This window comes from Orycteropus afer, unplaced genomic scaffold, assembly GCF_000298275.1.
Source record: "Orycteropus afer afer isolate SDZICR_OR568_19922 unplaced genomic scaffold, OryAfe1.0 scaffold00143, whole genome shotgun sequence".
NCBI classification, from domain to species: Eukaryota; Metazoa; Chordata; class Mammalia; order Tubulidentata; family Orycteropodidae; genus Orycteropus; species Orycteropus afer.
Window position 1 is genome coordinate 5,045,649 of NW_006921730.1, and position 16,206 is coordinate 5,061,854.

Here is a 16,206-nt window from a genome sequence, read left to right on the forward strand (position 1 = left end):
ACCTAAGACAGCAATCACAGAAGTCCTCAAGGATCCTGGGGTGCCCTTCACAAATTTATTCCTCACGATAGTGGTAAAAAGGAACTCTGGTGGCACATTTCCTAAGACATTTGATTGCTAACCAGAAGGTTGGAGTTTAAATCCACTAGCCACTCTGTGGAAGATGAAGTTATCTACTTCTGTAAAGATTTACAGCTTTGGAAATCCAATGGGGTCGCTATGAGTTGGAATAGACTCAATGGCAATGTGTTTGTTTTTGGTTTTTTTTTCATTTTTATAGTGGTAAAAGTTGTGTGCTCTGGACACTTCTTGTGTGAGTCTGTGTGTCTAAACTGATAAATCCTTCTAACGCACCAATTTCCCTAAGCCTTTGGATACCTTCTTCTGCATTATACCAAGGCATGTCTGGTACTTCAACTTGACTTAGTGGACACCCACATAATCCATGCTTCAGTAAACCAATCAAATAAACTGTTAGATCCTCTCCTAACCTCTCAAGCTGAAACACTGAATAAAAAAACTGGCATAGTGAACCCATATCAATAAACTCAGATTGATTCAACTTTATGTTCTTTGCATCATTATCCCACAGCCTTAATAGCCATTCCCATACATGTTCTCCAGGTTTTTGTTTGTACATATTTTAAATATCCAGCAATGCCTTTGGATTGTACCTCTTCCTGGTCACATTTTTTATTTCAACTTTTTGGTGCTCACTTGGACTTAAGTCTAGTGAGAGGTCTAGAAGCAAAACTGAGTGGTGGGGATGGTTCCTGGGAGCATTCAGCAATTTGTTGTAAGGCATCTGCCTCAGGCAATGCTCTAGACAATGTCCCAGGTGTCACCCTGGTGATAGCTTAGCCAATGACTCAGCAGGTACAGCTGGGTTAGTTGCATCAGATGGAGGTGAGAGGGCTGGTTCTGCTGGCAGGAGTGATTCAATGCAATTTACAGGCTCAGTGTCCCCAGCTTCCTGATTATCTGCCTACATGGCCCCATCACAAGTTCAAGGATCCCATTCCCTCCCAATCAATGCCCTCACTTTAACTTCAGACACCATTCAAGGTTGGCAATTCAATTGGTCTTGTAATTCAGCCACTCTTATGATAAAATTGGTCTTGTAATTCAGCCACTCTTATGATAAGACTCTGGGTTTGGTTTTTCACATCAACTCTGTTACTACAAGAAATAAGACTTTCTTTCAGGGCACAAGTGGAAACATTGAGGTCTTTTTTGTGGAGCTTGAGCTGTGACTCTGAAGCCCTGAGTTCATCTCATTCTTTCACCACTCTCTCTAGCATAATTAGGACCAACCAACCAGCCTCCTTACATTCCTCATTCTGACAAATTTGCAGGAAAGTATCAAACATGCACTAACTCAGAGCCTCACTTCTCACCAATACTTGATTTATTAGTGGTGCTATTTTGTGTATTAATATTTCCACCTCACAACTTGTGGGCTCGGGATCATAGTCACAGAAGACATCAAGCTCATTTGGCATAACACACTGCACAAAACACTGTTCTACCTCCTACTTTGGCGAGTAGCGACTTGGATCTTAAAAGCTTGCAAGCAGCCATCTAGATGCAACGATGAGTCTCTCCTCATGCAGAGGAAAGAAGAATCCAGAAAACCAAAGATTCATGGAAACAGTCCAAATGACTGGTACATCATGCAATCCTCAGCCTGTACGAGACCAGAAGAACTAGATGTTGCCCAGCTACCACTGTCAACCACTCGGAGAGGGATCTATGTAGGAGATCCTGAATAGAGTGGGAGAACAATGTAGAACAAAACTCAAAATCATTTGGGGGAAAAAAAAAGGGACCAGGTTTGCTGGTCTGATGGAACCTAATAGAACCACTGAGACTATGACCCCTAGCTTCCCTTCAGGTCTGGAACTGAACCCACACCTGCAGCTTCCAGCCAAACAAAAGAGAGACATATGAGAAGAACATTTACACTAGGTAGATACACTCCTTGGAGAGAACAATCATAGGAGAATAGAAGGGTTGTGTATGCACAGGGACATAGCTCAGGGGGCAGGAGTGCATGGAGGGAAGGACACAGGGTAGAGGTAACCATGGGGTAGAAGTGAAATGGGAGCTGTTGCATTGTGGTAAATTGTAGTCAATATAGAAAGTGAATTTACTCTGTAAACTTTCACCCAAATCACAATATACTCTATATATATATATATATATATATATACACCTCCACCTCATGCCTTGGATTAGCAGTGCTCTCTTTACTAATGGAGGCAGAGTCATCATTGCCTTTATGACTAACCAAACTTCAGAAAACTCATCCTTACAATTGTGTTTGGTGTAGTGCCTAAGGCATTTGACTGCTAACCAGAAGGTTGACAGTTCAAACTCACCAGCCACTCCTCAGAAGGAAGATTGGGCAATCTACTTCCATAGAGATACCACCTCGAAAACTCAAGGAGAGGTTGCTGAGTTGAATTGACTCAATGGCAGTGAGTTTGGTTTGGTTTAGAACCACACCTAGTACCAAATGTCTTGGGCTGGGCTCTTTAGAAAAGCAAAATCAGAAGCTTATATATTTAAAGAAAAAGAGAAATTTAGCTCAGGAAATGGCTCATGCAGTTGTAGAGGCTGACAAGTTCCAAGTCTATGGGACAAACATCAAACTCGAGGTTTCCCTTGATTCACAAAGCTGCAGGGGCTGATGAATTCAAGACTGGCAGGCAATACAGCATGCTTCTGGTTTTGGAGGCTGACAAACCAAAGATCAGCAGGTAAAATGGCATATTGTTGACTCACAGGCTGTGAAGGCAGCAATCCCCAGAACGACAGGCAGTACAGCAGGCCACTGGTTCAAGCCCAGGAACTGAAGATGATGATGAGCCAAATGCAGGATCTAAACCCAGCAGAAAGCCACAGGCTGTGGCCAAAACTTTTCCATATATACTGCTCATAGGAGATCTCATCATGGAGGTGATCAGATCTCAGCAAGGGAGATAACTACATCATAACTGCTAAACCACTGAGAATCATGGCCAAGCCAAGTTGACACACAACCTTAACAATCACAAGGTCTTCTTCAGCAGATTTACCCTATGCAATACGTCATTTGATTGCTTGACTTCTGCTTTGATGGGTGTTGATTGTAGATCCAAGAAAAAGGAAATCTTTGACAACTTCTATCTTTTCTCCATTTATCATGATGTTGCTTAAAGGTCCAGTTGTGAGGATTTTTTTTTTCTTTATGTTGAGGTACAATCCATTCTGAAGGCTGTAGTCTCTGATCTTCATCATGAAGTGATTAAGTCTTCTTCACTTTCAGCAAGCAAGGTTGTGTCATCTACATATCACAGGTTGTTAATGAGTCTTCCTCCAATCCTGAAGCCACATTCCTCATCATATAGTCCAGCTTCTTGGATTATTTGCTCAGCATACAGATTGAATAAGTATGGTAAAAGGATACAATCCTGATTTTAAACCACTCAGTATCCCTTTGTTCTGTTCAAACAACTGACTCTTGTTCTATGTGTTCTGGAATTACCTTTTCGCAATTTGTTATGATCTACACAGTCAAATGCCTTTGCATAGTCAATAAAACACAGGAAAACATCTTTCTGGTATTCTTTGCTTTCAGCCAAGATCCATCTGATATCAGAAATTATATCCCTCATTCCACATCCTCTTCTGAATCCAGTTTGAATTTCTGTAAGTTCCCTGTCAATATACTACTGCAACCATTTTTAAATTATCTTCAGCAAAATTTTACTTGCATGTGGTATTAATGATATTGTTTGATAATTTCCACATTCTGTTGTATCACCTTTTCTTTGGAACAGGCACAAATATGGTCTCCTCCACTCACTTAGCCAGGTAGCTCTCTTCCAAATATCTTGGCATAAGTGAATAAGCATCTCCAGCTGTGCATCCTTTTGTTGAAACATCTCAGTGGGTGTTCCGTCAATTCCTGGAGCCTTGTTTTTTGCCAATTCCTTCAGTGCAGCTTGGATTTCTTCCTTCAGTACCATCAGTTCTTGATCATATGCTACCTCCTGAAATGGCTGAACATCAACTACTTATTTTTGATATAGTGACTCTGTGTATTCCTTCTATTTTCTTTTGATGTGTACTGCATTTTTTTCAATATTTTTGTCCACAGAAGTCTTCACTATTACAAATCAAGGCTTGAAATTTTTTCTTCAGTTCTTTCAGCTTAAGAAATGCCGAATGTGTTCTTCCCTTTTAGTTTTCTAACTCTAGGTCTTTGCACATGTCATAATATTTTACTTTGTCTTCAGGAGCCACCTTTTGAAATCTTCTGTTCAGATCTTTTATTTCATTATTTCTTCTGTTCACTTGGTCATTGTTGTTATGTGCCATTGAGTTGGACCCAACTTAGAGTGACCCCTCCTTGGGTTTCTAAGGCAGTATCACTATGGATGTAGATTGCCCAACCTTCCTTCCGAGGAGTAGCTTGTGGGTTTGAACCGCCAGGCTTCTGGTTAGCAGTCAAGTGCCTTAGGCACTATGCTACCAGAGCTCCTCTATTCACTTTAGCTACTCTCCATTCAAGATCAAGTTTTCAGAGTCTCTTCTGACATTGATTTTGGTATTTTCTTCCTTTCTTGTCTTTTTAATGACCAATTGCTTTCTTCATGTATGTTGTTCTTGATGTAATCCCACAACTCATCTGGTCTTCAGTCACTAGTGTTCAATGTGTCAAATCTACTCTTCAGATGGTCTCTAAGTTCAGGTGGGATACACTCAAGGTCATTTTTTTTGGCTCTCACAGACTTGCTTTAATTTTCTTCAGCTTCAGCTTAAACTTGCATATGAGCATTTGATGATCTGTTACACAGTTGGCCCCTGGACTTGTTTTGACTGGCTTAATATTAAGCTTCTCCATTGTCTCTTTCCATAAATGTAGCAGATTTGGTTCCTGTATAATCCATCTGATCTTAATCAGTAAATGATTAAGTCCACCTGTATAGCCACCTTTCATGGTGTTGAAAAAGGTATTTGCAATGAATTAATCTTTGGTCTTGCAAAATTCTATCATGCAATCTCCGGCACCATTTCTATCACTAAGGCCATATTTTCTAATTATCGATGCTTCTTCTTTGCTTCCAGCTTTTCATTCCATTTACCAGTAATTATCATTACATCTTGATTGCATGTTTGGTCAATTTCAACCTGCAGAAGTTTGTAAAATCTTCAATTTCCTTATCTTTGGCTTTAGTGGTTGGTGCATAAATTTGAATAATAATAGCACTAACTGGTCTTCCTTGTAGTTGTATAGATATTATCCTATCAGTAACAGCATTATATTTCAGGATAGATCTTGATATGCTCTTTTTGATGATAATGTGATTCATTCCTCTTTAAGCTGTCATTCCCAGTATAATAGATCATATGATTGTGTGATTCAAAATGGCCAATACTACTGGTAATAAAACCTTCATGTTCTATTACTTTTATAGAGTCTCATCCTACTATGACCACTAAAAGCTCTTTTCCCATCTTGCACCTTACCTGTCCCTCCTCCCACATGCCCCCCGTTTCTTAAGCCCTTTTCAATTGAGACATTGCAAAAGTTTCTTCAAATTAAACAGCAACTTTATTTATGGGTCCCTGAAGGTAATATTACTTTCCACAAAGAAATCTTGCAAGTACATTGTTGTTGTTAGCTCCTGTCGAGTTGTCCCCAGACTCACTGTGACCCCATGCACAATGAAATGAAATGCTGCCTGGTTCTGTACCATCCCCATTACTGGTTACAGATTAGATCATTGTGATCCACAGGGTTTTCATTAAAAAAAAAAAAAAAAAAAAGGCCAATTCCAGTCCATTTCAGCTCACTAATGCCTAGGATATTAATCTTCATACATTCCATTCATTTTTGACAACTTCCAATTTTCCCAGATTCATACTTCATTCATTCCATGTTCAGATCATTAATGGATGTTTGCAGCTGTTCCTTCTCATTTTGAATCATGCCACATCAGCAAATGAAGGTCCCAAAAACCTTAATCCATCCACGCACATCATTATAGCTGACTCTGCTTTGAGAAGGCAGCTCTTTCTCGCTCATATTTTTAGTGCCTTCCAACCTGAGGGACTCATCTTCCAATACGAGATCAGACAATATTTCCCTGCTATTCATAAAATTTTCAGTGGCCAGTTTTTTCAGAAGTGGATCTTCCTAGTCTTCCTTTGTCTGGAAGCTCCACTGAAATCTATCCACCATAGGTGATACCGCTGGCCTTTGAAATACCAGTGGCACAGTTTCCAGTATCATAGCAACATGCAAGCCACCACAGTACAACAAGCTGACAGACATGCTGTGGTTACTTTGTATCCTTTCAAATCATACCATGTAGGGAAGACATCCTGTATTACCATGGATCATGTAAGAATATCCATTTAGAGCTAGCAAGGTCCTAGTCAATGAACTCAACTTCTTCCTCAAAGAGATCTTTCACTGGACTTATTCCTCCCTTCTACTTGGCCCACTCCATGTGGAAAAATAATAAGACAGCCATATTAAGCTGAAGGAAATGAATAGAAAGCTGAACACAATTAAAAATAAACTTCCAATGAGCAGAATAAGTAAGTGAAATGGAAACTGTTTCACTTCATCTTTGTACCTTTATATTTACTAGTTATGTGATGGCAGAGAGGGAAGGCAGATCAGCTCAACAATAAGAGAGCCTTCAGATTACTTTATTATATATTCATCAAGGATATCAGGACAGTAAAGCCAGATTTCTTGATTTACTTAAAATCAGCAACTTCAGATTACAATGAGCCTGGCCAAAAAATAATGTTCTCTGTGAAAGACTAAGCTGTAAGACTTGTCATATTTTGTTCTTTCCTGTCGAATTTATATTTTTCACTATACTGAAAGTTCCACAAGTGTGGGAGCCATGTGTGTCTTCCTTTACCCTGTAATCCTCGTACCTCAAACAGTGACTGGCACATAGTAGGTGTTCAACATTATGCTCTATTACTATGCTTCCACGTGGATCATGAGGCTGATAAAGGCATATTAGAAATTGCATTCAATATAGGCAAGAAGGAGGAAACTCTTTTCTCCTTATGCATGTAATATTGATGGATATAGATTATTAATAGTTGAGAAGAAATAGCCTTAGACTAGAGCAGGGTAGGGAGAAGAAGAAAAAAAAGATAAGAATATGTTTTTCTTTTTCAGTTCTTTTCATTAAGCTCAAAGCAAAACACAGAAATTGAGACCTAATTGTTCTCATCTCTCTAAAAGGAGAAAAAATTGAGCACATTTTAAAGACAGGAAAAATTAAGTATCCAAGTACAGATTAAGGGTCCTTGGTGGCACAGTGGTTAAAGCACTTGACCTCTAATTGAAAGGTCAGTGGTTCAAATCCACCAGCCACTCCATAGGAGGAAGATGTAGCAGTTTGTTTCCATTAAGATTTAGAACTTTGGAAACCCTATGTGTCGGTTCTACTCTATACTATAGGGTTGCTTTGTTGGAATCGACTGGATAGCAGTGATTTTGGTTTTGGTTTAAGTACAGATTTACTTTAAAATTATGTAAATAGAGAACGAAGAATCAAACTCCCTTACTACCTTCCAGGACTCTGACTGATATCTCCTCTGGGTCTCCTGATCAATGTTCTGTGTTTGCTCTTTTTCTACTCGATTCAGTCAGGTCATAATTTTTATCCCATGTCTTGTCTCCCAAAATAAACACATGCTTTCTGCATGCTATTTCAATAATTATGGAATTCAGTGTTGACTCAGAGAATCTGAACAGGGCACTGCCTGCAGCAAGGACAAGCAGAAAAAGATGTCACGTGGTACCATTTAGGAACGTCATCCATAGCAAATTCTGCATTTTTTCATTAATTTAAGAACAACATTACAATCTAAAGTGAATATCTCTAAATAGGGTAAATTATTTCAGTTTCCAATGAAATCATATTTTGCAAATTATGTTTCTTATTTTCTTTTAATATTTTCTGTGACTGTAAAGGGCTATTGTGGTAAGTACAAAATCACAGTTTTTCTTTTTGTTTCTCCCTGGTTCTTACTACCTGAAAACTGGGGGTGATAAAACTAATTAAACTGCTGGTTCACACACTATGAATACCTCACTCAGTGGAGCATAAGAGATTAAAAGGAGAATGAGATAACCTGGTCTTTATTTTATCCTAAAAAAAAATAGCCCTTTGCCGTTGAGTCAACTCTGACTCATGGTGACACCAAGTGTTACAGGGTAGAACTGGTCTATTTTATCATAGAATCATGGGAAGTTAGAGGTAGAATGGTCCTCTGAGATGATCCAGCCCAATCCCCTTCATGTTTCACTTGAGGAAACTGAAACTCGGAGATGTTAAAACCTGCCCTTTATCCTCGAATATGTATTTGGTAAGAGATCATTTTTCAAATATTTGCATCTCACAGAGGTCTCATTCCTCAAACTTGATGATTTCACAGGCATTCTGAACTATGAGACCTTGGAGCTAAAAAAGAAAAAAAAAATGAACATTGCCTGGAAACTTACTTGTAGTCAGGGCAAATGAGCGAAGCTCTCAATGAGATGGATTGACACAGTAGATACAACAATGGACTCAAACATACCAATGATCAAGAAGATTGCAGAGGACTGGCAATGTTTCATTCTATTATGCATAAGGTTGCCATGAGTCTGAGCCAACTCTATAGCACCTAACAGCAACAACAAAACTTAGTTAAGCTTTCTAAGATTGGCAGAAGCAGGGGGCTAGGGAATTGTTTTCCAGTGGTTGAATTCTCAAGTGGTGACTCATGAAAAAGAAAGGCTGTCTTATCACTATGTAACTATGAAGGAGAGGACATGCCTGTGTACTGTGGAGCCTCCTAGCAGCCGCGGTTAAGCAAAGAGAACTGTTGTTTGTACCTGCTGCCAAGTCCACACCTGGTCAGGTCCACCCATTCCTTTCTCAGGAATTTTCCTGCTATCACCTTGCTCCCTGGACACCTACTCCTCTGCCTAGCCATGGGAAAATAGTGCTGAAGTCAAAAGAATTTTGTATCCCTCCCACATAAGGAAACCAAATAACAACAGAGAAGAAAAAAGTATATTAAATTTATTGAAGGTAGTGATTTGTTAGGTGGAATCTCAGTTCTCCAGAGGTACAGTAAATAGTTGAACTCATTTCAGTATTTCAAAAGGTCTAATGGAAATCACACATTTATTCACAGCAATGCTGTACAAAAAAAACAAAACCAAGCTCACTGCCATCAAGTCAATTCTGACTCATAGCGACCCCTCTGTGGGTCTCCAAGGTGGTATCTCTACAGAAGTAGATTGCCCAGTCTTCCTTCCAAGGAATGGCTGGTGGGTTTGAACCACCAGCCTTCTGGTTAGCAGTCTAATGTCTTAGGCACTATGCCACCAGAGCTCCTAATGCTGCACAGAGGAATGATAATATCAAGTTTCTTTCTTTGAGCTTGAATTATATCATTCAGGTGGTGCAAGCAATTTGCCATCAGCTGCTAACTCAAAAGTTGGCGGTTCAAATCTTCCCAGCAGCTCCACAAAAGACAGTCCAGCAACCTGCTTCCATTAAGATTACAGCCAAGAAAACTATGAAGGTGTCCTAATCTGTAACACATGGGGTCCCCATGAGTCAGGATGATTCAAGAGTAGCTAACAACAGCATATCATTCAGTGGGATTATCTCAGGCTTATCAGAAGCTCTGAATGACATATCTTAGGTTACTGAAAATGAAGAAATTATTACCTATTAGGTGAAAATCAGGCCCTTTTGAAGATAAGAGAAAATTATAAAAAGAGATTTTTGTGGGGATATATAGAAGGATAGATTTTTAAAAATAAATAAAAATAAAAATAAACCAAGGTTTAAAAGTACCGATTTTAAGCCACAGAAAACTTTATATCCAAGGACTCTTCTAAAAATTATTTAAGGGAAATCCCCTCCCCCATCCCAGCTCTCCCCTGGTCCTGTGGTAATAACTCACTGGGCAGGGCAGGGAGGTTTTCCTGAAACTGGTGGCTAGTGATCGGTGACGTTCCTGGAGTTTTCTCTCATCAACCTCTGTCCAGCTGTGACCCCAGAAGCTGCTCATCCATTTGGCAAAAGATTCATCATCATCATCATCATCTTTGTGCTCCATGCAAAGTTGATTCAAAATGCTGAAGGCCTGTCCCTAAATCTGGCAGAGAGAAGTATTATCCAACAGGGCTGACTTGATAAACCCCAGGATCTCTCCCAAAAGACAAGATAAAAGTGGTATTTTCAAATGGTCTCTGATAATGGGATCCCTCAAGGAGAAAGATTTACTAAACAACCACTTCACCATCAGGCAGCATCAGGCAATGTCTATTTATAAATAGTGCAGCCCACATTCCCCTCCCCCTTGTCTCTTTAAATTGAGAGGCTTTTTAATCTTTCCATTGCTGGAGCTTGTGCCTCAAAGCCTAAGGGTGGGAAGCACAATCCACTGCCTGATTTTCTCTGTGCTTTGCTGCAATGAAATCTCCAGCTGCCAATGGTGATGGAACATGACCCTCACAATATGCCTGTCAGCTTGAGGCCAACACTGATATGGGCCATATCTAGGGTTAGACTGGTCACAGCCTGTAAGGCAGCCAGCTGCGGCCATCCTATGCACAGGAAAGGACATCTAAGATTAGAAACCCTCCTAACATATAAAAAGGAGCTCTGGTGGCACAATTGTTAAAGCATTAGGCTGCTAACCAAAAGGTCAGTAGTTTGAACGCACCAACCACTTCATAGGAGAAAGATGAGGCAGTCTGCTTCTATAAAGATTTACAGCCTTGGAAATCCTCTGAGGCAGGTCTACTCTGTCCTATAGGGTCACTATGAGTAGGAATTGACTGGATGACAATGGGTTGGGGTTTTTTTTAGTTGGTTTGTTTGTTTCATTTAATCTATATAGTAACCCTATGACTGAGCCGAGACATTCATATCAACATTTTAGTTGTTAGGTGATGTCGAGTTGATTTCAACTCATAACAACCCATGTGATAGAGTAGAACTGCCTTATGGGGTTTTCTTAACTGTAATCTTTACAGAAGCAGATTGCCAGGTCTTTCTTCTGCAGAGCCACTGGGCAGCTTCAAATCGCCAAACTTTGGATTAGCAGCTAAGTGCTTAACCATTCGCACCACAGGGATCCTATCAGTATTTCAGAGATGAGAAAATTCAGATTCAAATAGACTGTCACCTGCCCAAGGTGAAATGACTACTAAGCAGCACGGCCAAGTTTGAAGCAAAGAGCAGAACAACGAAGTCCAGGTTCTCTCCATCTTTCTACCAGTAGTCTAAGAATCTTGGGAAATCCTGCATTTTGTAACCAGAGGGATTCCTGGCCATATGAAAATTCTTGCTTCCACTGCAAAAAGAAGCATTTGGTACTGGTGACCTATGTTCAAGTGATACCATAACTTGCACTTTACTAAGGAAAAGTGACCCAAGCAGAAACCCACTGTCATTGAGTTGATTCCAACTCATAGCAGCCCCCATTGGATTTCCAAGGTGGTAAATCTTTACAGAAGTAGACTGCATACAGTGACTTTCAAAAGTTTTATTTCTTGCTTTAAATCATGAAAAATGCATACTTGCTACTTTATAATATCTCTATTGAGAGAATGGAGGAAGACTGCCTGTCAATGACACAGATGAGAAAGGAGAAATTATACATGGATGTCATCACTGTTAGTTGTCTCTGTTATTAAAGAGATAAATCAGATAACTTCCTTTGAGGAAGAAGGACCAAGTCCTGCTCATGAAACGATTATGGGTGAACTTCTTTTCTATTCCTCCTAAGACACGAGAATCTTTTCTTCCAATGTCTGAAACAAAACAAAACAAAACAAAAATCTTATGGGTAGAGGATAGAGAAAACAGCAGATAATATCTAATTATTACTATAAAAAATATTTGAGGAAAATAAAAGGTACTTTACTTTAGAAACTGTTTGAGTGATACCTGTCACTTACAGTTCTGAACTCTCCCTTTAATGCCTAATAGACACACTGATTAATTTAAGTATTGGCAAAATTGTACAGAGAAAGAGAAGAGTTAACATGGAAAGCTTGAAGTTATCTATATCCTTAAAAAGCTGCCCTCCCACCCCCAGAGTTTTAACTCCAAGCTAGCCCACACTGAGCCTCCAGCAATTTGTCAATCACAGTTCAATTATTCCAACAGTTGGCTCTAAGAAGCCCTGGTGGTACAGTGGTGAAGCACTTGGCTGCAAACACGAAAGTCAGTGGTTGGAACCCATCAGCCACTCCACAGGAGAAAAATGTGTCAGTCTGCTTCTGAAAAGTTGTATAACCTTGAAACCCCAATGAGGCAGTTCTACTTTGTCCTATAGGGTTGCTATGAGTCAGAATCTACTCAACAGTAGTGGGTTTGGGTTTTGGTACAGTTGGCTCTGTAGGTATTATAGATACACACTCGGTTACTAACCTAAAGTTTGGCAGTTTGAATCCACTCAGCAGTGCCACAGGAAAAAAGAGTTGGTGATTCTGCTTCCATAAATATTCCAAAAAAACAAAACAAACCCCTGTCATCTAGTCAGTTCTGAGTCATAGTGACCCCCATTGGGTATCCAAGGCTGGAAATCTTTATGGAAGTAGATTGCCTCATCTTCCTCCAATGGAGCAGCTCATGGGTTTGAACCACCAGCCTTCTGGTTAGCAGCCAAATGCCTCACCCACTATACCACCAGAGCTTCTTTCCATAAAGGTTCCAGCCAACAAAACCTTATGGAGCCACTTTGTAACACATGAGGTTGCCATGAGACTCAACTGCAATGGTTTGGTTTTGTTGGTTTGGTTTTTGGTTTTCTGTGGGGCCATAATCTATGAAAACATCATAAATATTGGAGGGATTGTATGAAACACTTATAGATGCCCATACATTAAGTTTTGTTCTCTCAATGCCTCGCACCATACACAAAAACAAATTCAAAATGAATTAAGGATTTAATGTTCAAAATCCATAAAATTCTTAGAAGAAAATGCTCAGGCAATGCTGTTGAGTCTAGCTTTTAACAATGGATTATCTAATATAATAACAAAACAACAAACAGTAAAAGACAAGCTAAATAAATGGGACCTAATAAAAATTCAAAACTTTTGTTCATCAAAAGACTTTACAAAAAAAGTGAAAAGACAAGCTACCAACTGGGAAAATATCTTTGAAAATCATATATCCAATAAGAATCTAATAACCAAAATATTACTAGGGGTGGGAGGGAAGAGGCAAGAACACTGCAAAAATGAAAACAATAATAATAAAAAATAAAAGAAATAAAAAAGGAAATTAAGAATTCTTTGAATCAAATGAGAATGAAAACAAACAAAAAGGAATCTAACAACCAAAATACATATAAAACCTTGACAACTTAACAACAAAAAGACAAACAACCCAATCATAAATTGAGCAAAAGACTTGACTAGACATTTTACCTCTGGTAGCATAGTGCCTAAGGCACTTGACTGCTAACCAGAAGGCTGGCGGTTCAAACCCACCAGCCACTCCTCGGAAGGAAGGTTGGGCAATCCTCGGAAATTTCCTACTGCCTCGGAAACCCAAGGAGGGGTCGCTATGAGTCGGGGCCGACTCGACGGCAAATAACAACAACAACAACAGACATTTTACCACAGAGAACATTCACATGGCTACAAAAACATGTGAAAAGATGCTCAACATTATTAGCCATCAGAGAGATGCAAATCAAAACCACAATAAGGTATCATTTCCCTCCCACTACAATAGTTAAGATTTAAAAAAAGAAAGAAAGAAAGAAAAAATAACAAAGGTTGGTAATGATATGGGGAAACTGGAACACTTTCTACTACTGGTGGAAATGCAAAATGGTAGAGCCATTGTGGAAAACAGTGTGAGGTTTCCTCAAAAAAACAAAAAATAGAACCACCATATGACACAGCAATTCCACTCGTAGGATATGCAAAAATGATTTGAAAGCAGAAGCTCAAACAGATACTTGCACAAAAATGTTCACTCAACACTATTCACAATAGCCAAAACGAAATGTGGAAATGGCCTAAACGTCCATCAACAGATAAATGAAGAAACAAAGTGCGGTACATACTCACAATGAAATACTACTCAGCCAATAAGAGAAATTAAGTCTTAATATTTGCTACAATATGGATGGAGCTTGAAGATATTATGCCAAGTTAAATAAGTCACTAACAAAAGGTCAAATATTGTATGACCTCAGTTACAGAAAAAGACAAGAATAGACAAATATATAGAAACCAAAGTTTAATAGTAGTTACCAAGAGTGAGAGGGAGGGGAATTATTGCTTATGGGGTACTGCATTTTGATTTACACTGATGAAAAAATCACATTGATTAAGGGTAGGGTTGCACAGCTGATGATTGTAATTGCTGTCAATATGTTGTATACCTGTAAAAAGTTGAACTGGCAAATTGACCTAATAATGTGTTTAGTGTTTCTGTTCCACCTCCCAGTTTGTTGCACAGTGCCTGTAGTCTTAAAATCTTGCAAGCAAGGAGATCCAGGATAGAATGGGAGAACAATGTGGAACAAAACTCAAAATCAATAAACAACAACAAAAAAAAGGACCAAGTTTGCTGGTGTGATAGACCCTGGTAAAACCACTGAGACTATGGCCCCTAGTTGCCCTTCAGGTCTGGAACTGAACCCACACCTGTGGCTTCCAGCCAAACAAAAGACAGGCATATGAGTTGAACATGTACCTGAGGTAGATACATCCCTTGGAGAGAACAATCATGGGAGAAAGAAGGGCTGTTTATGCACAGTGAGACACTTCAGGGGGCAGGAATACATGGAGGGCTGGACACAGGGAAGAGGTAACTATCGAGAGGAAGTGGGAGGGGAGGGGTTGCATTGGGGTAACCTGTCAATATTATCAGACAAAGTGTATGTGAACTGCTGTATGGAAAGTGAATTTGCTCTGTGAACTTTCACCCAAATAACAATAAGAATTTTTAAAAAAAAAAAAAAAAAAGCTTGCAAGCAGCCATCCAACGCATAGCAATTGGTTTCTGTTCACCTGGAACAACAGAGAAAGCAGGAAAGTCAGGAATTAGAGGAAGAATTGGAATGAATGCTGCCTCTTTTGCCATAAGACCAGAACTGGATGGTGCCCAGCTACCATTACTGAATATTTGATCTAAGATTGTGTAGAAGAAGTCTGACCAAAAAGGGTAAAATGCAGAACAGAATTTCAAATTCTCATGGAATCCAGTCTTTCTGGTGCCAGTGAGGCTGGATAAACACTTGAAATTAATGCCTTGACATAATCTTTAAACTTTAAGTCAAAAAATAAAGAAAGAAAAAAAATCCCTCGATATCTTTTTTTAAACCAAACAGTGTTAGGTTGTTAGGTGCCATTGAGTCAGTTTCAACTCATAGCGAACCTATCTACAACAGAACAAAGCACTGTCCAACCCTCCGCCATCCTCACAATTGTGAAGAAAAGTTAAATTACTTAACCAGTAAAGACATTCTGCCTTGAACATTATGCTCTTTTAAGATCTATCTATATGGGATCAAATTGACAGTAGCAACTTAAAAGATTAGATGGGAATCTTAGGAGTCAGTGAGTCTATGTCAACAGTGGAGAAACAACTCCAAAAAGGACAAGAACAGTTGCACAACTCAAAGAATGTAATCAATGTCACTGAATTGTGCATGTAGAAAATGTTGAATTGTGGTATGTTTTGTTGTATGTATTCTCAACAATAAAAGCAACAACAATAAAATTAAATTTAAAAAAAAAGTGTTGTTCTTTGATATTACAATCTGTTCTATATATCTAATTCAGGGATTAATTGTATTCTTAATTTGTGATTCCTGTGGAAAGCTGCAAGTTGGGGAAGCACACATCACAGGTAGTGAGACTTCTCTACCCAATCATGAGAGATGGGTCTCTCATTCTTTCCTCTCATTGCTACTGACTTGCTGTATTCAGCTTTTCCAAAGAGTTGAAATTTTTAACAATGGACTGAGAGCCTGAGTCTACTTCCCATGCTCTTCTCCTGGTATATACATGCCTTATGAAGATCATTTGACTATTAAATGAAACTGTTAAGTGAGGGTACATGTTTTCTGGTCTGCTTACAAAAGAAAAAAAAAAAAAGATCAGAATGAAAGGCATGAACCCATTCTGAAAATGGAATATTC

At 39.1% G+C, this 16,206-nt stretch overlaps 1 protein-coding gene across 1 annotated transcript in view; it reads right to left on the reverse strand.

Annotated features, from left to right (window-relative positions):
• LNP1 (leukemia NUP98 fusion partner 1) overlaps positions 1 to 10,146 on the reverse strand; it is a 37,790-nt gene extending 27,644 nt beyond the window's left edge. Inside the window, exon 1 of the mRNA XM_007945783.1 lies at positions 9,991 to 10,146. Within this exon, the coding sequence (XP_007943974.1) occupies positions 9,991 to 10,146 (156 nt within the window). The remainder of the gene's footprint in view (positions 1 to 9,990) is intronic.
• Positions 10,147 to 16,206: the final 6,060 nt, after the last annotated feature.